This window comes from Eimeria tenella, genomic scaffold (assembly GCF_000499545.2).
Source record: "Eimeria tenella Houghton genomic scaffold, Eth_scaff106, whole genome shotgun sequence".
NCBI lineage: Eukaryota > Apicomplexa > Conoidasida > Eucoccidiorida > Eimeriidae > Eimeria > Eimeria tenella.
The window spans coordinates 36,541-57,153 of record NW_013541468.1 but is presented as its reverse complement, the minus strand read 5'-3'; the positions used below and the strand labels follow the sequence as shown (position 1 = coordinate 57,153).

Here is a 20,613-nt window from a genome sequence, read left to right as displayed (position 1 = left end):
ACGAAAACGAATTGAGAATCGATTGCCATAGGCGTTTATTCCTGCAAAAGCTTCATTTGGGAGTTTTTTCTGAGCATTCCGAGTTGTGTCTGTGCAAGTTCCAAGCTCCCTTCGCGTTGTGGCTCTGATGGCGCAACCCTTTTACATAGATTTTGGCCAGCCCTGTGATGGATTGTAGTGCCAGCACCATAGTTCGCCTCTGCATGAGTAAAACGCGCTACAACACGTTTGCTTTGTGAAGTTGCGCTCACGCCTTCCACGCTGCTGCCCCGCATGCATGCTAACCTGCCGCTCTTCAAATACTGAGAGTTTAGGGTAGATCAGAAGTCGGAGAATCCAATTTTGTGCATCTGCGGCAAATGTCTTAGTGAGCGCGGCCATGTTACTAATGAACTGTTGTAGTAACGCTTGCCAGCTGCACGTTCTAAAGGAGCTCACGTGGGCTGAAGACAAGTGCACTGCCACGAAGCGTAGTCATTAAAATAATGTTCTGGTATACAAGAAACTAACCTGCAAGTTGGGTTTTAGGGAGCATGGAAGGTTGGAGCCAGTTGCGCAACGGTGCAGTTTGAGTGTAGGAGTAAGCAAGGAACTTGACCACCAACTATGGGTTTTATTTCATTAACACAAGTTTTTGACACACTTCATAGTAAATACGGTAGACTGCACGACTCTGTGGGGGTTGCAAAGTTGTTGACGTCAGGCGATCAGTATTCCTCTTTGTGATGCCCGTCCTCCTTGTGGGATGACTGCTGCTTTATTGCAGAGGCTAGAGGAGCCCGCAGGCTAGAGCTACAGCTGACCCACTTATTCATTAAGTAATATGATCTGTCATGTGTCCTTATATGTCTAGGCGCCTGAGAGGTCAGAAAACCACAGAACCTGTAAACTGTTCTAGTCAAGCGCCGCTGGATTCTAACCGTGAATGCTAAAATTGCTTCCACCAAAGACGACTTAGTTTTTTCACCTTCCCCTCATGCATAAATCATTTTTCATTTCCACGCCGTGCTGCGAGGCTTTTTGCATCTTCCTGCTGTTGGCTCCAGGTGAGCGGTAGCAGATTTCATCAGCTGATTGATTTCAGATTCGCGAGAATTGGCCAAAATTGCAAGCCATTCAAATCAAAGTGATGACAAGTCTCTTGTGACAAGCTTGCGCCTTTTGGTAGCCTAGAGACGTATTGAAGGCGGGAGTTCACCTGGTATTCAACAGGTGTGGCAGTGACGAGCCTGGGAATAAGTACAGGCTATATTTCCACCCGTCTATGCATCTCTGATATAAATTTCTAAAATGTGGGCTCATCCTGCGCCATATTTATCTGTTCTGAGGAGTCAGTTTCCATATGTTGCCCTGCCAGTCAAGCTTCTGACCATCATCCACAGTGCTATACAAGTTGGCTGGATGAATAGATTGCGTTTTCATGCTGTGCTAGTTTGACCACTCAAAGAGCTCCCACAGGCCCCTGTGTGGGGCAAGCTTTTAGAATTTTCTGTTCCTCAGTTTTCACGTTGAGCTGAGCCTCGTAGTCGGTCGCAGCTTGCCGGAGCCAACATAAGCAGCATTCAGACACAATTTCTTGCTGCAGTGCAGACATGTGGAGCTGTACTGGCAAAGCAGCCTTAAGTCCATGCACTTAAGGGAACTGCAGAAATCGTATTATGGAGCACGTCTGTAATTTGCGCTTTGAAGTATTCAGAGCAATACTGCAACGTCGCTGCTACAAACTGGGGCCCCTTATCAGACGCCAGTACTGCGGACACCCCAAGACGAGTCATCGGCACGTCCCAGGCAAGCAGGTAATTCAAGAACATTCGCTTTTTCAAGCGAATAGACTCTGTCCGTAGCATAAAGTTATCAACAAAGAGCAAGATACCGACAGATCATCTCACTGCCTTCTTTAGTGGCACTGGCCTATAGAAATCCACGGCTTTTTCTGCTAGGCATAGCGTCCACAGCATTAATCGGAGGTCGTCTGTCCGACTATAGAGCACACTGGGTTTGATAGCCAGATACTTAGTTTTCTTTGCATGTTCATTACATTTAGTTATTGCGTCAATCTACATACTCTGTATTGTGACTCTGGAGGCCATTTCTGAGCTACATTGTAACGCTGAGCATTGCTCCTTATTGTCCTCATTATTTTAGTGCTGCGTTGTACGCTGTCGCCTACTGTTCATTCTGTTGTTTGCATTTCATAGCGCCGTCAAACTTTCGGTGTCTAAGAGGCATATGTGCTTTCCCCCAATGCTGTTCCTTGTAGAAGCTTGTCAGGCGTGTAGAAGCTTGTCAGGCTGGCTATCATTATCTAGCAGTTGTGCTTGTCGCTACTCGTGCGTCCAATGCTGCTGCTGATGCTGCAACTATTGCTTTTAGTGATGCCGTTTTTGCTACTTTGATGATTCCTAGTGTGTTGCCCTAAAGCGGTCCCCAGAAATGGCCTTCACCATAACATATTTAAAAGTATGTAAATTGACCTAATGAACAGTGAAAGGCAAGCAGTGGAGTGATCTGCAGTTAAGGCCACCGTTTGGAGCTGGCAAGCGCAGCTGAAGCTGTGCTGTGTCACATGTATACTCAGCGAATGAGAAGCTTCAGCAAAAGACAGGTGGTCCTATTATTCGGGACTTATAATGATGCTGTTTGTACTTTTCAATACTCTACATGATTTCAGTAAGTAGCCATAGGTATAAACCTGTGTAGCCCGAACAAGAGAGAGGCGTTTACCGCAGTCTCAAGGCTGTTCCGAGGTACTCTTTTGTAGCTGTCACTACGCATCCTGCCGACTGCGCCACTTTTGAGCCCAGGAACCCCTAGCATCTAGCATGCTGGAAGCGCTAGCGACGGAGCGGCCGAAAGGCCGCATAATATGCACACGACCCTACATTTACCAGAATATTCAACGTTGGCCGCAAAGCCAGAAACAGCAGTGGGAAGTACGGTAACCAACAACTTGGGCTCGCCACAACACCACAGCGATCATGCAGAGGGATGGGTTAAGCGCCATGAGCAAATGGGCTGAGCCAGGGAGATTTACGTGTCGAAGCATGAGGTGAACCAGCCGTTGGGCTGCCTTCCTCGCTTGACTGTGAAGCGACGTAAGCTACTTTCATCGCAGCCTCTATTACAGGAAACATCAACGAGAGAGTATCCGAAGCGCGATTTACGGAGAAGCGTTTGGACAGGCGCTGCTTGGAAAGCGAGCTACTGGAGTATTTAGAAAGCAATACACTCATGCACCGGAGCAACTTAAACAAGGGAGAGAAAATGAAGGACTGGGAAGGAGTAAAGTGTGACACCCTCCTCTGCTTCTGCCCTACTTGCCAGACGGCCCATATTCGGCAAACTGCAGGTAGTCTGTGGCAGGGAAACCACCAGAAATACTTGTCTGACTCTGTTGCGAGACGGCATGAGATGCCTGCATCGGGTCTTGTGGGGTACTGCTTGGATAGCACGCCGCTCTTCGATGGGAGCCGCAGAAGTCATGCTGTATTCTGAGTGTACGGGCCGGACGAACTTGGGTCAAAAGTCTCTCCTCGTGGGATATGAATGCTTGGAGGTCAGGCTAAACTTGCAGGAGTTGCACGGGTGAGAACCATTACGTTACGGATTGTGCCACTCCAACCAGACCAGAAAAAGCGTACGATGCTCATAGCTGTACTTACAGTCCCCATGATCAGGGATACCAAGAGTACCATGAAAGCGGTACGTCTAGGAGTGGTGGGAGGAGAACTTCCTAGGCTCAAACGACATGGTGAAGGGTTGCTGTGTGTGGTCGCCATAGCGCCAAATGCCATCGAAATCTCCCCGGGTTGAAAGAACAGGCTTCCGAAGCAAGTGAAAGGAGGTGCCATATATTTAGAGGCTACAGCAGCTATACCTAGAAGGGGAGGAAGAGAGCTCACGAGACGTGGAACTTGCTGCTGCGGGCTAAGGAGGGCGACAAAGCAGACGAATTGCTGAGGCTCCCGACGGTGATGTAAAGCTTCACGGCAATCGCGGGTTGAGAAATTGCAATCAGAGTCGGCAGATCAATGTTAGAGGCTACTCTGCTGTGCACAAAATGCCGCTATGCTTGCTTTTGAGACACTTCAGCACGAGTATGAAACGTTTCTGGACGCAGATGCATAGCACAAATTCATTTGCTGGACCACAGCCGAGTGGCTAGAACTATGTGTAGATCGCCTGCATAAGGTTTTCCGATTCACCGTTGCAGATACAGAACTGCTACATACCAACAGCCTGGTGACGGGGCTATCTCTGCAGTTCGGGAATGGATTTCTAGTGGTGGACTACCTCGTGGGTATTATACATTATGACATTGTCCAAAGAGCAGACTAGGTGACAGAACATATGGTGGAATGGTAGCTTCAGTTCGATGCGCTGCCGGCCTACCTTAGCATCGATGGTGCGATCCACCAATCAGAAGGACATAAGACATGAAGGATCATGACAAACCTCCACAGAAAGCGCGAGCGCAGACCCCAGCAAAGCAAGTCTATGGCTTGTTTGCTCAATAAGTGGCAGAGGCGGTTCCACTTCTTTGCCCCGCTGCCAACAGGTACACAGCACGCCGCAAAGCCAAGGCCACAGCGCTAGCAAGGCAAACTACCAAATGCGCTACAGGGGTTCAAAATCACACTGGCTCTACCGGGCGGTAGAAATCAAACCATCACTTGCGTATCTGAAGAGCTTCAAGCACCTCCCCTGTATACTTTGTGGATGCAGTGCAGTAGTCAAACTGTTACAGGCCATGCCAGTATCTTAATTCCGGTGTTTACGCACAAGGTGCTGTTGACGAGGAAGAGCCACCATGGACCATGGTCCACCTCCACACTGGACTACACGGAGTTCAACAGCTGGATATTGTCAGATGAAGCGTGGATACTCAGGATGCAAAAGAATGTCAAGCAACGTTGCCTGACACCTTAGCTGCAGAGCTGTCACCGAGTCGTTCAGATGACAATCGAATCTTACTTGTGCCATGCAAACACCCGACCAAGGCGCCGACGCACAGGATGCAATTGGATTATTTCGTATTCCATTAGCAAGTAAAAACGTGGTTGTTAGTTCATTTATGGATAGCAACGGCATATTTCTTTAGCTGCTTCCCAACTAGCATGGTTAACAAACCAAAAGATGGCTCAGAAGTCGGAAAAATTCCTATGATTATCCACTATCAGGCATTAAACGTTTAAAATCATTCCTGACCTTCCCCTGCCCTCTAATCTAGCTATTCAAAAAATTATGGTGGAGGTCAAGCATTTCTTCACGTTGGATTTTGAAGTGGGCTGCTGTCAAATGCAAATAGAAGACTCACGAAAGAATGAAGTCCGCTCACTCTTGGCATTATCCAAGTGTACGGTTGTGCCCCTTGGCCTCAAGGGTCCCCTGCTATCTTTCAAGCTACTATTCTGACTTATCTACAACATTTTCTAGGCCAGGTTGTCATTTCCTACCTTGGCGATGTTTTGCTACGTAGCTCAGCTCTGTCCACAAAAGCCAAATCTCTCCAGCAGGTGCTCAGCGCCTTCCTCAAGTGAGAATTCTTCCGCAAACATCGCAAGCTCAAGTTTTTAGAACAAGACCGCACCAAAATCTCGGCCAAGCCATTAGATTTGAAGATAGTATGCCTCTAGCTAACAAGTTGTGTGCACGGCCTGGCCTCACTCCTACATGATTCCCCATCTGGCTACTCAAGTACTTTCAGACCTGTATATCTTCAAGGAACCCAGACGGACCCCTAAAATGCGAAGAAATCAAATATATCTTTCTTCCAGCCTCTCTGACGCCTTCGGTGTGCCTCGGCATGCGTGTGTCCCTGCACGCTGCATTGGTGGCACGGCTAGCCCTAATCCCTGGCCGTCTAGTCAAATACCCTAGTGTAAGTCTGCTCCAAGACCCAGGTTTCTTTAGCTATGGACTTTCTATCTTCCAGTCTTATGGGCTGCACTCGGTCGACATTGTAGTCATGCGCAGTACATACATGATACTCGGACGCGGAGATGCTACGTAACGAGAAGTAGGTACGGCTGTCTCAAGGTGCTGTTAGGCACTGCCGCATATTCCTGACTTTGCAGGTGTTCCCCGCCCACTTGTTGATACCACAAGAAAAGGCACCACTTTTCAGCGGATGACTTCAAACCCACGCTGTAGGACGATTTAAGCAGCTATTAATCGATTATACGATCCTTCATTTTTCGACATCATAGAGCCCTTCAAGCTGGCAACAGGTGTTAAAGCTGAAATGTAGCGCACGCCCTAAAGAAGCATATGACGGAGACAGATGAGCTTTTCTGGGCCATTTCAATTCTGAAACTGTGTCCCTAATAAGTAGTGGTAGTTATGACTCTATGGAGCCAAAACAGGCGAAATAAGTGTAAACCGAGCTGTGCTTTGCCGACTACAAATGAGGCGAATGACCTCAGGAGCCTGCTGCAAATGAAAACGAGCAAACAGTTGTAACTACCAAAATTAGTATAGCCTGCTAAGGTTGGTACTGAGGAGAGAGAACGGTGAAGGTCCTCCACTGGAGGGGTGGTGGGGAGGAGCGAAGCCACCATTCGTGCAAAAAGTGGTAAGCATTGAAGGTTTAACATAAGCATGTCTTTAAGGATGTTGAATTTCAGAAGGTCTTTACGAATAAATCACGTGCCTCTGTGACCGTAAAACCAACGCTGTAGTGCGCTGAAAGTGCTCCTCGTCAGGAGACGGTCACATTCATCGTCACTCAATTCCCGCCTCAAAGCAATCTTTGATAATGCGTAGCAACTGCTTAAGATGCACTTGCACTGCTGCTAAGCTAATGCTACATTGGGATTGATGCTCGGGGATGTGGCGAAGATCCCGAGACCCGTTATTGGGGTAAATCGTTCGCGCCGCCGTTCTCCCCTCATTATTCCCGCTCGAGTTTCCAAGTTTGTGGCCGTGGTCAGCCCATTTTCTTGGCAAACTTCTTCCAACATTTCCTACGTTTTGCGCTCGCTATAATAGGTGCTACCTAAAAGCTCGCAGAACTTTCTGATAGGGCCTGGCACGCCATTGGCGTGCAAACTGCTTTGAAGGCTAGTAACTTAGTGTAGGGGTGGTGTACTTGTAGTGTACACACTAAGCTTGTTATCACCAACGTTCGTGAAATCAAATCCATTTTATTCGTTCGCAGGGTTCCTGGCACATCGACATATACACAGTTTATTCGTTAATTCTCTTTTTTGTCATTAAAAAATTAGGAATATAGAAATGTATTGTGAATTCCTCAGTGAACTGGCTTTCGCAGAAAAGCAGGCAGACCAGCTTGGCCTTATGTATAAGCGAACTCACGTGAACGCAGGTTGTTATTGAAGCAAGGTTTTTTTACCCAAAATTGCTACTCTTGAAAACCATAGATTTGATGCTGCTGATGGTGAACGGTATTCGTGGAATTTAGTTCTCGCGTACTTGTGCCTGTGCAGCCAGATACGTCCTTCTCTTCTTGCACTTTCAAGGGCCTATAGCCCCGCAGGCCTATCTCATAACTTCGGTCTGTGCACTTTGTTTTTAGTGCAGCGTTGTTCCCAAATATTCCGAAAGAAACGAGTTTTCTTCTTGGTCGTTAGAGGCATTAGCAGCTGTTGAGCTTCCTACAAAACTCCCACATATGGGAGTCATTTGGTACTACTAACATAAAATATAAATGGCAGTGAATGTTGTATCGCTTATTTTTGGATTTATTCACTATTTTGAAAGGGGCACAACGGCTTTTGCTTGGGCTGAAAATGCTGGTCGGGAGCGGGGGCTGTCCGAGGAGCCTAGGTAATCCGTGAGACAGGCTTTGTTGGCATAGGTTATATCAAGAAAATAAATGTGCTGCGACGTATTAACGAGTGATGTACTTTCTGTATTACCAGATGAAGGCGGGGGGGCCCCGCGAGCAGCTGCGCGGCAGGCTGTTGAGGGAAGGCCGACAGCGCAGGACCTGGAACAATCCGGGCTGAGTTTATCTCTATTGGCATTAAATCAGTATCGTGTTTTAGTCTATCGAAGTCTACTTTTGATGGATTGCAACTAGGTGAGGGAACTCGAGCAAACAATAATTGCAGCGGCACGGGCGGATCGCGGCGGCGCATGGTCAGTTCAGCCGTAGGAAACACACGCAAGTTCAGCAATATTTCACACATCTTTGAAGCCCTCCCATTATCTTGAGTGTTTATTTGAAGTAAAATAGTCCAACTGCGACACATGCTTCGGAAACGAGGGTGTCCCATGAAGTCAGCTGCTGCCAAGGTGACAGTTGAGGTCTCATGAAGTACTGGCCTCTATATGTTCCTCCAAAATATACCAGCAGCGGTGCTGTTCCGAGCTGGATTCAGACGGGATCCGCTACAGGGTGTGCAAACGCGCATCAACAGTAATTGAGCACGCCAACAGAGGCGAGGCTTGAGGCGAGGCCTCTGAGTTGCATGTAGAGTTTCACGCCACATGTAATTTCTTCTTATGTCTGAGAAATCCCCAGCACAGAGCTTAACAAGAAGATTACCTTTCTCTGAGGTTCCCGAAGATCCCTTCAACGATTAGGGTCTCTGGATGAACAGAGGACCCTGAGGAGAAAATGGTAGGAACATGCGGTAATTTATCATCCTTATCATCACAGACGTCCGTCTCGACCACATTTTAAACAGTGAAAACAAAGAACGTACTGCTAAGGGGGTCCCGGTGTTGCAGGCTGACCGTCTTAATTGCCGTATTCATAGCGCCAGCGTGTTTTGGTTGCCAGTATTGCTTGGTGGCTCCACAAGCTTTTATCTGCTTTCCTGTTGTATGCCGCGTGCAGCTGTCAACATTCTTCGGTTCTTCTTGTTCAGTGGACATTTCGCTGGACAGAGAGGGACGGAAATGCACTTGGTTATCGAAGGAGAAAAAGGGAGAGAAACTGCCAATTTATAGTGTAAGTTGAGCAAAGCGCACTACCGCTGGTCCAACTTACCGTAGTTCCCTGCTTTTTATTTTATGCTACGGTTAATTCGCCGCGTTGCTTCACATGGCACTCAGGGTGCTCAGTATGGGCGGCTGTGTTTCCTCATGGCTCATGTCTTTGTGCTGGTACTCGAAATGGCGCACCCTACGCTAAAAGCTGTCCACTCTGTATTGCGTGGAATTGCTTCAGGATGTGGAAGACGTCAGCGGCGTTGCATTGTTGAACTTGAAGACGGGAAAAAAACTAGAGCATAATGGTATTAAAGTGGAACTAGTGGGCCAAGTTGGTGAGTTTCAACTAGAGAAAGCTATAATCCAAATATTTGTAATGATTGTGTTTCCTTGTCTTCCCACTTTCCGCCAAGTACGGTTGTCTACGTAACCAGTGTCGACACGGATATCTGTGTTATCTGTGTACAATAGCAACGTCTGATGAACAAGCCAAGCGATCTACCATAATGAGTTGTTTCATTCGCTTCTTGCAGGTGGGCGACGCAGTTCGTCACCCTCAAGAATAGACTGCCCTTATCTTCACATTGGGGCAAGTGCTCGTGTGAAGATGCATTCCTGTGTGGTCACGTTTTTATGCATAATTGGGCATGACATGCACATGTGCATGAGCCGGTAAATTGATGTGTGTCATTTTATTGCTTATGGGATTGTATGAAGCATATTGTCTCAGGCGCACAAGCAGCAACCACACGTAAATATGTGCACACATACGACTTGTTTGGTTCAACAAGTCAGTTGTATAAGGAAGCTCTGTTGCATATATATGCATGTATGGTTGGCCCTAAAATTCAAGATCAAGTCTTCTACCCAGAAAGTCAGACATGTCAACTACGCGTTTATTTCTTTGATTGCGACATTTGCTGCAGACATGCTCTACGACAGGAGCAGCACGTATGACTTTTTTTCAATATCAAAAGACTTAGAGCCTCCTGGCCTGTTACTTGAAAGTAAAAAATATAAATTCAAATTCAACGCTGTTGATAAAGCCCACGAGACGTACTCTGGAATTAACGTCCGCCTTAGATATTTTGTTCGGCTCACCATACACCGAAATTACGCAAGGTGGGCCTCCTTTCCGTGTTTGTGCCATTCACTCACAACATGCACGCATGCACAAGTTTACACATGATTCCGCCTACGTATGCGTGCGGCACATGACCTTCATTTGATCCCTCCATATGTTTGTTTGAGGCCATACTTGACTGAGCCCTTAATTAACTCGGTGAAGCATGTGCATGCTTGTGTGAGTTAGTTCGTTAGCGTTTAATCGTTTTGGGTGTTCTAAGTGTCCCTGGTATGCTGCTAAGACCTCCTTTTCTTAATCACTTTGCGATGTGTTGTGTCTTCTGCTTATTATTTTTTCTAGTCACTGAGCTTTCTTTCATCGAACGTTTACCTTGCGTCTGTCACAGCAGCATTGTCAAGGAGCATGACTTTGTCGTGCAAAATGTTGGACCGCCTCCTGAGATAAAGAATTCAATCAAGATGGAGGTCAGCCCGAAGTACATTTGCATAAGTGCACATTAAATTTAGTTATGGTACATGTGAGCTTTTTCGCCCAGAAATAAGTGAATGAGGAGTGGGTATGAATGATACACGGAGGAATTCCTATAAAACTGTCCAGGGAAAAAAATGCAAGGCAGGCATACGTTCGGACTAAAATGCGGCTGGTTATGGGGTACTTGAACCGGAAATTGTGGAGTGTGCTTTTGTGCATTTGGTTGCTTAGATCTGCCTGGGCATGCGGCAGAGACGCAGTGGTTAGCTTCTTTACCGCATCTGATTCAGTCTTGTGTGTGGGCCCTTCTCTGTTTGGATTAGGTCGGCATTGAGGACTGCCTGCATATAGAATTTGAATTTGACAAGAGCCGATATCACCTAAAAGATGTTGTCATTGGCAAGGTCTATTTTGTCCTTGTCCGGATTAAGATTAAAGACATGCAACTCGATATAATCAAGACAGAAACTGCAGGGAATGGTGCGTTCGCACGAATCTTGACAGTACCGGAAGCATCGCCAGCTGTTCCAGGTTTTAAAAGGGGGAAAGTGCAGGGAATTTGCTGAGGCATATGGACACCACAGTAGTGACGTATATTGTGTCGCGTTAGTGCTTTCCAGAGGTCTCGTCTTCGCCTCTTATCCTAACTGGCCTTTGCGCGGTTTGTCTGAGCTTTCCATTGTACCTGATCGAGTCCAGTGACGCTTAATCTGTGGAAATTGCTTTACTTCTGTTTGTACAGGAGCCGCGGCTGTGACAGACTCAGAGACTCTTTCCAAATTCGAAATAATGGACGGTGCCCCTATACGATGTGCGTCTACAGCATATGACGATTTGCCTTTCGGCAATTGCTGCACAGGTTGCCGAGCAATGCGTGCTTGTCTTTGGCTGTCTACCCGAGAACTGGGGTCCTGCTGGCTCTATGAATAGGTTTTTTGGTTTGTTTCTGAACTGACGCAGTTTGCTGTTGATATCCAGTTGCAGGAAAAAAGTGTCTATTTTGTATTGCGTTTATTGCCTAAAGGAGAAATGACATCGCCGTAGCGTTGTATATTTTCTGTGGTTGCAGCTTGTATATTTTCTGTGGTTGCAGCGGAGTGCATACCTGTGAGGCTCTATCTAAGTGGATTGGATCTCACTCCAACATACAAGAATGTCCAAAACAAATTTTCAGTTCGGTACTTCTTGAACCTGGTTCTTGTAGATGAAGAAGACCGAAGGCAAGCCATAGACATGAAACATGGTCTCTTGGGCCTGCCTGTGGCCTTTTAGTTTGTCTGGAACGCATCAACAGGGCTTCCTTCCCCTGTTGGCTCCTTTCAGCGTGTCTGTTCTTCAGTGTGGTTCATTTGCTTGTAGGTATTTCAAAAAGCAGGAGATTATCCTATGGCGTAAGAAGATAGGCTAAGGGAGCGCAACGTACCTACAGGCAGCTTTCTCAGCAGTGTGAGCGAAATATATCCTTTTACGTGGCGTTTCAGTCAGCCAACGCGACGCTCGAGGCAATGCAGTGCAAAGAGCTGTCTGCTGCTCTGTCAGTTACAGGAGCGCCTGTGAAAATGCCACATCCTAGATGTATCTAGCTTTGCTTGAAATTTGCATGCGTTTGACAACGATCTTTAACCCAGTATGCAAGGCTGTTTTCTTCACAACCGTAATCGGTTCGCTTGCTTCGTTAGTCTTCGTATAATAGCACTTGGCCTCTTCTGCGCTGCAGACTGTGAAACCACGCGATTGAACTAAGAGGACGGCTTTAGTTAGTTGCTCAGTCCGGCCAGTGACAGCCAATTATGAAGCAGGCTTTATTTGATATCGCGGCGTTTAAAGCTGGTGTAGAATATGCAACGGCTTAAAAGCCATTAGCGTTTCAGTTGCAAAGTGGAAATCCCTGAGCCTAGCGTGCACAGCAGCACAGAAGTTGGCCTTGAGAGTCAGTAGGCAACGCTGGGTGACTGAAGTCCATAGAGAAGCGCACTTATAGTCCCCTTTCTATTAAGAAGCGCTTTCAATAGCTTTGAAACGCGCAGCGTCGTGAGAAAGATATGACAAGTTCAGTGGCGCTGCCAAGCGAGGAGAAGGCCCTGCGAGCGAGGCCCTTGTTGCCTGTAGCTCGCAACTCTGCCGAAGAATAAGTTAACACTTGCGTCAGTCTTCCTAGAGTTTTGGCAGCTTCGAACGGACTGGTGCAAGTTATAGCTCCCAACCCGACACAGATGATTGCAGCTTTTGCTTGTCACTCAGTAGCGGCGTGTTGGCGTAGAGGCGCTCTGTGTGGCACTAATCGAGCTGTACGGGGTAAAGGAAACGCGGGTTCGACTCAACGAGCTCTGAGATGCTGTGGGCGTAGCCAAACTGGTCGCTTGTGACGTGGAGCTGCGCTGGCGCTGAGAGGATGAGGTGCTATAAGATGAGCGTATACCACTTCTGCGGCCTACGGGTGGGATGATCCCGAGTTCTTGGGTACTCGCTGTCTCTATGACACCAATAGTAGGCTCCCTCCGTTCTTCTGCCTGCCGCTGTTCCTGTGCTCTCTTTTCCTCTTTCCGCCTCATATACTCCCGCCAGCTCAAAACTTTCTTGGGGGAGACGTCGTGGTAGTACAAATTATTGTACGTCGTCCCATAATCCTCCCTGTAGGAATGGGTGCTATAAGGACTGCTAAAAGGGTCGGGGTAGTACATGTAGGTCCTGTACGGCGTGTTTGGATAGTCTGCACCATCGCTAGCCCGATGGCGGCCAGCTGAATCGCCGCTTGTCGCGCTAGGTCGCAAAGCCCCTGACCACGGCACCTGTGGTCCGGGGGGAGGTGCGCGTGACGACGAAGTGCTGAGCTGAACAACAGGAAATTCATTAGTTAAGTCCTCTTCTGCATCCGCAAAAGACTCATTGCTGTCTTGACTATGATACCTTGTTCTTTTCCTGATGCCAGCCAGTGAGCGCAAAGCACTGCTCTTGCCGATATCAATACCGACCGACATTGCACCATCTTCTTGGGCAGGTGCTGTTGCTTTGGACGATTCTTGACCTGTTCCTGCTGTGGTATCTGCGTTTCTAGCGGATTCCGCTACGGGCATACTTTGTTGTTTGGTAAGGTTGGCATCCTGCATTAGGGCAGCCTGTTCATTCATATGTCCAACCAGGGAAGCAAGAGATGCAATGCTGTCATTTCGGTTGATATTCTGAAGCACCTTCTTCATCCAGTTATTTAGCTCTTCTTGACTCTCCTCAAGTGTGGCCAGCTTCGCCCATTCAGGCAGCGCTCCTGCCTTAGAGAGTTCGTTTTCCATGGCGACAAGCTGTGATTTTTGAGGGTTGGAAGGCTGCTGCATTTCCTGACGCCCCGTGGCTGATGGTTCTTCAGGTTCCCCAGAATTCGCTGTGATCTCCTGATGACCTTCACTGCTTGTATCGCTTTGAAAATTGTTTTCTGGAACCTTTTGTACCTCTGACTGAGGGCGAAGTGAAGGAGATTGTGTGCGAGAGACATCAAATGAAGGAGGTGTGTGACCATCGTTGGTTTCCGAAACGGAGTCACCGTTGATGCCATCACCGATGGACACGCCTTGGTTTTCACCGCTCTTCAGGTCAGTTTTGTCAGTGCCTTTGCCCTCATCTCTTACTTCTGATTCCATGCTTTCAGCAAGAGAAAGAAGACGAGCTGAGGCTTCGCTGGGCGTGGAAATCGTGAGGTTGCTATTTCTGTAGTTGCGCAAATTGAATCCTCCACCAGGCGGGCTTCCTGGTTCAGTGCGGAGTCCACTATTCATAGGAGCTAGAGCTGGAATGGAGGGAATTATGCCGCCATTCGAAGCTACGAGCGGCGGAGGTATCGGTTGCGCTCGTGCAGTGCTGGGTAAGGGCCCCAAATGGATCGTGGGTGCATCCTGCAGGCGCGGTGACGGCTCTCTGTAGTCCGTGTGAATTGGCTGCCTTGCTCCTGCATTTGCTGTCACCTCCTGGAGAGTAGTTACTCCGCCATTGATTCTTGTTCCGCTAGCAGGCTGCTGGGCTACTCCTCCCTGTAGGTTGCTTCTGTTGCGTGTGCTAGGCAGAATTGTATTGACTGATTCCCACAAGCTTTCAATGTCTTCTACAATGTTATCTTCACGAACATTACTTACTACTTGCTGCGTCTGTCCTCTGTCTCGATCTTGTCTGCCGGGTCCTTGCTGCAACTGGTCCCGCTGCTGCGTGTAGCTCCTCAGCCGAGCTATTCTTGTTACGATATCGTCTAACAACCCACTGTCGAGACGTCCACTGCTCTGCTGTCTGCTAGCGTGGTCTTGAACACGATCAAGAGCGTGCTGAGCTTGATTCCCCACATCACGATCCAGACGACCCTGGTGGGCTGGTTCAGCACGTTCTACTTCCCTGGCAATCTGCTGTTCCATGGTTAGTCGACCATCCATCCGTTCGCGTTCTCGTTGCTCTGATTCCAGGCGTTGCCTGTCTCGCGTTGCGTTTTCGTGTTCTTCTCTCCTGGCCCTGTCACCAACTGAGCGCAGCCTGCTTATCCTGACTGCCTCGCGATTCTGCTGAAGAATTATTTCCCTTTCTCGGGCTTCTTGATCTCTCTGTCTCCTTGCGCGTTCTTGTGCCTCTTCATCAAGTCTGACACTCTCCAAGCGTTGTCCATCTGTGGATGGTAAAGTTTGACGGGCCTGTTGGGTAATGGGCCTCTGTCTGTCTATCCTAGCTGTATCTATCGTTTCTTCTTGTTGACCTCTTGATCGCCTAAGTTGATCTTGTTCATCTGTTGAACGAGGCCTTGTGTCTTGCGGCAGATGAGCGGCCAAATTTGAGCCTCGGATTTGCCTTTCGACGCGCCCTCGCTGTACTGTCTCTCGCGATGCCGGCTTCACATCTTGTCGTTCTCGTTGAGATGCTTGTAATCTTTCACGGTTTGCCTCCATCTCGAGCCGCTCCCTCTCCATCCTTGCGCCTTCCAGCCTTGCTCTTGCAAGCTGCTCCTCTAAGTGGGCCTCTAAAGCTTCTTGCAGTGCTTCCAAGTCTGCCTGTGATATCGGTGTGGACTGTGGCTCACGCTCGATGTAGTTTTGCTCGTAGCTGTCTGGAGCTGTGGACCTTCCAGGGACTGCACTGTCTACTGCTGCTGGCCTCTGCTGATTGCGGCTTGCTGTCGTCGTTGCTGCTGCACTGTGAGACAAAGAAGAAGCATGGCTCCTTGGTAGCTCGATAGATCGCAAGTGCTGGGCTAATTGCTCCTGCAGTAGTGCCTTTCGGAGCGTATCTTGTTCCTCTGTCCTGTCTTGTGAAGAGATAATGTACGTGTTGGGCGATGTCCGGTATTCGCTTCGTCCTCTTCCGGTTGTCCCTCCTTCAAACGAGCTCGACGTGGAGTGATACTGGAAATCCTGGGAGCGTCTGCTGGTCTGTGAGGGAGCAAGCGCGCTGAAGCTGACTTGCACTTGGCAGAGCACTCCGCCGAGTACAAAAAAGAGAGCTGGAAAAACTCTTAGCTTCGCGCTCGGGCAGCAGCAAGATATCCTTATCACACGTCGCGCCATCTTTGGAAAATTCGAAGGTGGACAAGAGAATGTGGCTTTGTGAGGGCTCCTACACTTACAGGCTGTGAGCGTCCCAAAACAAGTGGACCTTCGAAGTAGTTGTGGAGTGTGAGGTCGGTCAAGCCAGGGGCCTTAGCCGTTGGAGAAACAGTGATCACGTTTATGTCAAAACACTTTTGCTTACTGAAATACAGCTTAGACATCTAATAAACGATTTGGCGGAGCCTGACCCTGTGAGACTGCTGAGAGAAAAACGAGCTAACGGTTGCTCACCCACAATCGCATAGGTGCCATAAATTAAAGTGAAGCAGCTGGGCATCACCGTCTTCTAGCAAAACAAGCAAACTTTATTTCGAAACACTATTAGGAGAATGCATATCTGTCATATTGTGAGACAAAGAAACGAAGCCCGCTAAGGCTTGCCCGCCGGGCAAGGCTTACCCGCCAACGTGGCGTGTCGGTAAGATCTCTTGTGCCGCGGACCGGCATGGCTTGTCGTAGCCGTCGGTTTGCTGAAATATCTATTTTTACTGTTAAAATAACGATCTTACACTTCCGTGCACGACTTTTTTTGCGGTTCTTCACTGAAGTTCATTCTACGCCGTTGCTTTATCACTCAAGAGACCCGGTGGTCATGTCTGCACCTCCACTCACTGGCTAGCTCCGCAAAAGGCTCCAAGAAACAAACTTTCAGTCCTCTCCAGTAAAATTGCCTTCTTATTGTGCATTTTAGCAGCCAATATTATTCTTACTGTCACGTATTTACCAGTAGTGGGGCGAGTTTCACGGGATTCCGTGAGCAAGATGACGAGTCCACTGGTGACCCACATAAACTAGACGGCCCGCAACTGCTGGCCGATGCTGCTCTACCTTATTCAGTTTCAGCTTTCTCATTAGGCTAGTCAGAAAGATCAGCTCCAATGCAACTTCGACCATTCTATCCTCCTGGGTGATCGTGCCCACAGTGGGGTACAGAGTCCCGCCGATCCGGCGAGTCAGTGGCAATCGAAAAATGTAGCGATACTGGCATCTTATGCACCTGTTCACGGTCGATCAAATCCTAATCCTCCCGGGCCCACTGCTCCACAGCTACAGCCTACTCCCTGTTGATCTCTGTCTGATCTTCGTGAAGAGGACAGCCCCACCCAACAAACACTGAATTCGCTGCTAGGCGTGCACTTTATTGCTTTCTTAGAGGCATAAATACAAAATGCAGGCCCTCCTGACTCCACCTAGCAACATACTACTGGTCGACAGCCTTAGGTTCGTTGCGCGTCAAAGAGCAATCAAGTACGCAGCCACACAGCCACGGAGGTATCGTGCTAAACGAAAAGCCCACCCCGAGCAGTTCCCGGGAAGAGTGCCAACGAAGCGGATGTAGCAAGGTTGGTCTGTAGCCCTAGAAATGGCAGTAAAGCCGGCGCCTGACAAACGATACTACGCATCTGCGGCTAGCGCAGTTTAACAGGCAACTATTTCAAGCTAGGAGGCCTAACCCAGCAACTTCGCGTCCGTCGCGTTGCACGCAAGCCGAACCTGCAAGCCTAATTGCTACTCTTGGGTGGGTCAACACCGCAAGTTGCATGACACCCCTCATGTCCCTCTTTTCCGTTGCAGCTCCCTATCTTCTCAGCTCCAAACTGAATTTCTTTACGGCAAACTTCCGTGCAGCACTGTGGACCGCACAGGTGTACTTAAGACATCCCTGCTGCTGCAAAATTGGGTTTCGTAAGCACAGATATCTTGCGCCATCCGATACTTCGGGATGATTGTCTGAGGTCCCTGTGGGCAAAGAACTCAAACGCGGGCTCTTTTCGGATCCGGCTCACCCTCTTCCGCCTCCTCATCCTCAGCGTTCTCTAATTCATCATCGTCGACATCTTCAGTGCCTTGCGCCTCGACATCGTCCTCTACCTCCTCGTCCTCATCCGGGTCAACCTCCTCCACTTCGTCATCCGGGTCAGTGCCTTCTTCTGACTCTTCCTGTTCAAGATTGTCCGCTTCTCCTTCTCCCTGCTGCTGCTGGCGAGTTCGTTTCTGCCCAAGCTGTGGCGGCTCCTCCTCCTCTACAGAGGCGACATCGCCGTCGTCGAGGCTCTCATCCTCATCATCACTCAACACCTCCTCATCCTCGTCCTCATCTTCCTCCTCTACGCCCTCTTCAGTCTGAGGTGGCAACTGTTCAACCGGCCCGGTTTCTTGCTCTTCTTCAGAACCCTCTTCCTCCCCCTCCTCGTCGTACACTTCGCTCGCTGCGATCCGCAATCCAGCATGGGTCGCGAGACAACTTGAACCCGACGCGGTAGAAAATCAATTAAGTGCTCATCTTTTAGAAGCAGAACACAGAAAGTGGACGCCGAATGCGCTAATTGCATCAACGGCAACCTATCAAGGGAGTGAACGAAGTGGTCAAGACGGCTAGGCAGTAGCCGAGTAAGAACAATCACTTCCAGCACGGCTAAGTATACTGAAATGCAATTCTCCCACTTTCCCCTGGATTTGGCACCAGTAGTAAGCGCCCTGCAGGCCATAAGATTGCTAAACAGAACTTACCGCTGTCAACTTGTTCCTCTGCATCCTTGGCTGCAGGGATTCCTGGACGTGTTTTCGTGGACATCTTCAAGACGTACGTGCGCTGCCCAGCCCTGTTGTGGATATCCTGGTGCCCTCCGAACTAGATTCTTACTGCAGCGGCGGCAGCAGCAGTTTGCAGCCAAGGCCTGTCCGCCGCTGCGCCCTGCAAACGAGTGGCGTCCGGCTAGTCCTTTCGGAAAACACTCTCGGGGTCGGAAGGTCGTGTAGGGCTTGCTTGTTTTGGCACTTGCCGCAACAGTTGCCCAGGCGTTGAGTCCCTCGCTCCGCAGTTAAGAACGAGAGACGCAGGGCCGTTGAAGCCCACAATGCTGACAGACCGTTGCAGCACCACCACGAGAGCCTACAAAGAGAAGTCGGGGTACAGTTCGGCTCAACTTAACTAGTAAGCACTCTAGCTTCAGAGGAGGCGCATGTCTTGTAGAGAAACAGAGCACAAGCAGGCTGGGAGCTGATGCCCTTATGAAAACAGGGAAACAGGAGGCGGTCGCCACAGACGACAGGGTTTGACAGGGGGAATTCAACCGTAATGTTCCGAAAACAAAAATCAAACGGACGATCCCACTTATTTCTGTTCGATTGCACAAATTGAACCCCTCAAGGAGCCCAAAGCCGCCGTTGGGAGCATGCGCCAGAGCTACGTCGCAGCAGCCTCAAGAACGTCTATCTGCGCACCCCTGCAAGCCAGCGGCCCCTCCCAAAGCTGTATTTAGAATCAATTTACTGCGATTTTCTTAAAGGAGAGGCAGGCTAGCTCTCCAGGAAGTGTCTCTAAGCGACGTGTGTTGCAAGGGAGCATCTCAGCATGCTACGCAGCGCCGATGCGGCGGAGCCTGCCCATTGCCAAATGGGAAGGTAGGCACTAATCTGTAGTGCAGTTCTTCCCACAGACGCCACTACCGTCGAACTGGGCTTTCCTCTGCGTCTACCCTGGCGGAGCCGTACCTTTTTGTGTCCCCTGAGGCTCCCCCACTGGGCTCCAGGCCGTCAGCGTGTAACAGTTGAGGTGTGTACAAGCCCCCAAGTGGCTGGCTCTGACATACCTTTTAATAATATGGATTTGGCTACGCCATCCCAGTATATATGTGGACATGGATAAGCAAACAGCCACGGGAAGCTTACTGCAATTGAATGTCGATCAATACATGTTCCAATTCGGAAACGGAGCACCGCGGTACGTGACTCTGTCATATTATGTCTAGAGGGGAGACTAAGTGCGTACTACAACCTGTAGTACTTGTCTTGTAGAAGGCGTAGACAAGGGTGGGTGTCAACGCGTCATTCTGTGGGGCGTGTTATGAATGGGGCCATTTTTACGGAGCTGGACTTCAGAAATTTTCGCACGTGCTTTAGTAATTGTTCTGGATGTAGCGGCGTTTCATTACAACCAGTTGGGGCCATTTTTCTTCTATAGAGGACCCCTTGTCTTTCGAATGCATCATACTGAAACTTTACCAATTCCCCAAACGTTGTCATCGTCCTACGTGATCCTTCTGCAGCTCCAGAGCAGCAGTGGAATCAGTAGAGGTCTGTAGTGCTTTTTCGCGCATTCGCGACTCCCGAGCAACCGCTACGTCTTACGGATCAATTTTAGATCTAAAGATCAATCTATGGCGGGTGGTATCAAGGCATCTAAGACTTTTTAGCCCATGAATTCGGTCTCGTGGCGCAGGTGAGGGATTGATAATGCTCAAGGCTCATGGCATTTAGAGATTCTCTCACCGACAATACGTGCACGCTGTTCTACTTAGAAATATATGGAGGACTAGGCTTATGCTTACATGCTTACTAGTGTGTATAAATAATTGGACTGGCGGGAGTTGATACCCTGCACTGCGTACCCTTGAGTTTCTTGCATGCACAGTTAATTTTTTTAAGACCTTGGACGATCCCCCGTAGGACAAGTGGGCTATCATTCCTTTGGGACGATGGCCTTCCAGTGAGCAGGGAGCTGGCCATATAGCATCTCCACGATGCGTGTGTAAGTAATGGTCACGGGCCAAGGTGCACGTCTGGGTTGTTGCGCGAAGTACG

At 48.9% G+C, this 20,613-nt stretch overlaps 3 protein-coding genes across 3 annotated transcripts; 1 reads left to right on the top strand and 2 right to left on the bottom strand.

The window, feature by feature from the left end:
* Positions 1-8,584: 8,584 nt before the first annotated feature.
* Positions 8,585-11,731, top strand: ETH_00002010 (vacuolar protein sorting 26, putative; the record flags this gene model as incomplete). Its single annotated transcript, XM_013372745.1, has 8 exons — positions 8,585-8,587; positions 8,807-8,920; positions 9,140-9,236; positions 9,828-10,023; positions 10,374-10,452; positions 10,783-10,939; positions 11,202-11,270; positions 11,553-11,731. The coding sequence occupies 8 exons, from the start codon at positions 8,585-8,587 to the stop codon at positions 11,729-11,731; spliced, it is 894 nt and encodes a 297-aa protein (XP_013228199.1).
* A 965-nt stretch (positions 11,732-12,696) lies between these two features.
* Positions 12,697-15,987, bottom strand: ETH_00002005 (uncharacterized protein; the record flags this gene model as incomplete). The annotated part of the gene is made up of 1 exon (XM_013372744.1): positions 12,697-15,987. The coding sequence occupies one exon, from the start codon at positions 15,985-15,987 to the stop codon at positions 12,697-12,699; it is 3,291 nt and encodes a 1,096-aa protein (XP_013228198.1).
* A 1,797-nt stretch (positions 15,988-17,784) lies between these two features.
* ETH_00002000 (uncharacterized protein) lies at positions 17,785-18,604 on the bottom strand (the record flags this gene model as incomplete). The annotated part of the gene is made up of 2 exons (XM_013372743.1): positions 17,785-18,239; positions 18,541-18,604. 2 exons carry the CDS (start codon positions 18,602-18,604, stop codon positions 17,785-17,787), a joined length of 519 nt encoding a protein of 172 aa, XP_013228197.1.
* Positions 18,605-20,613: the final 2,009 nt, after the last annotated feature.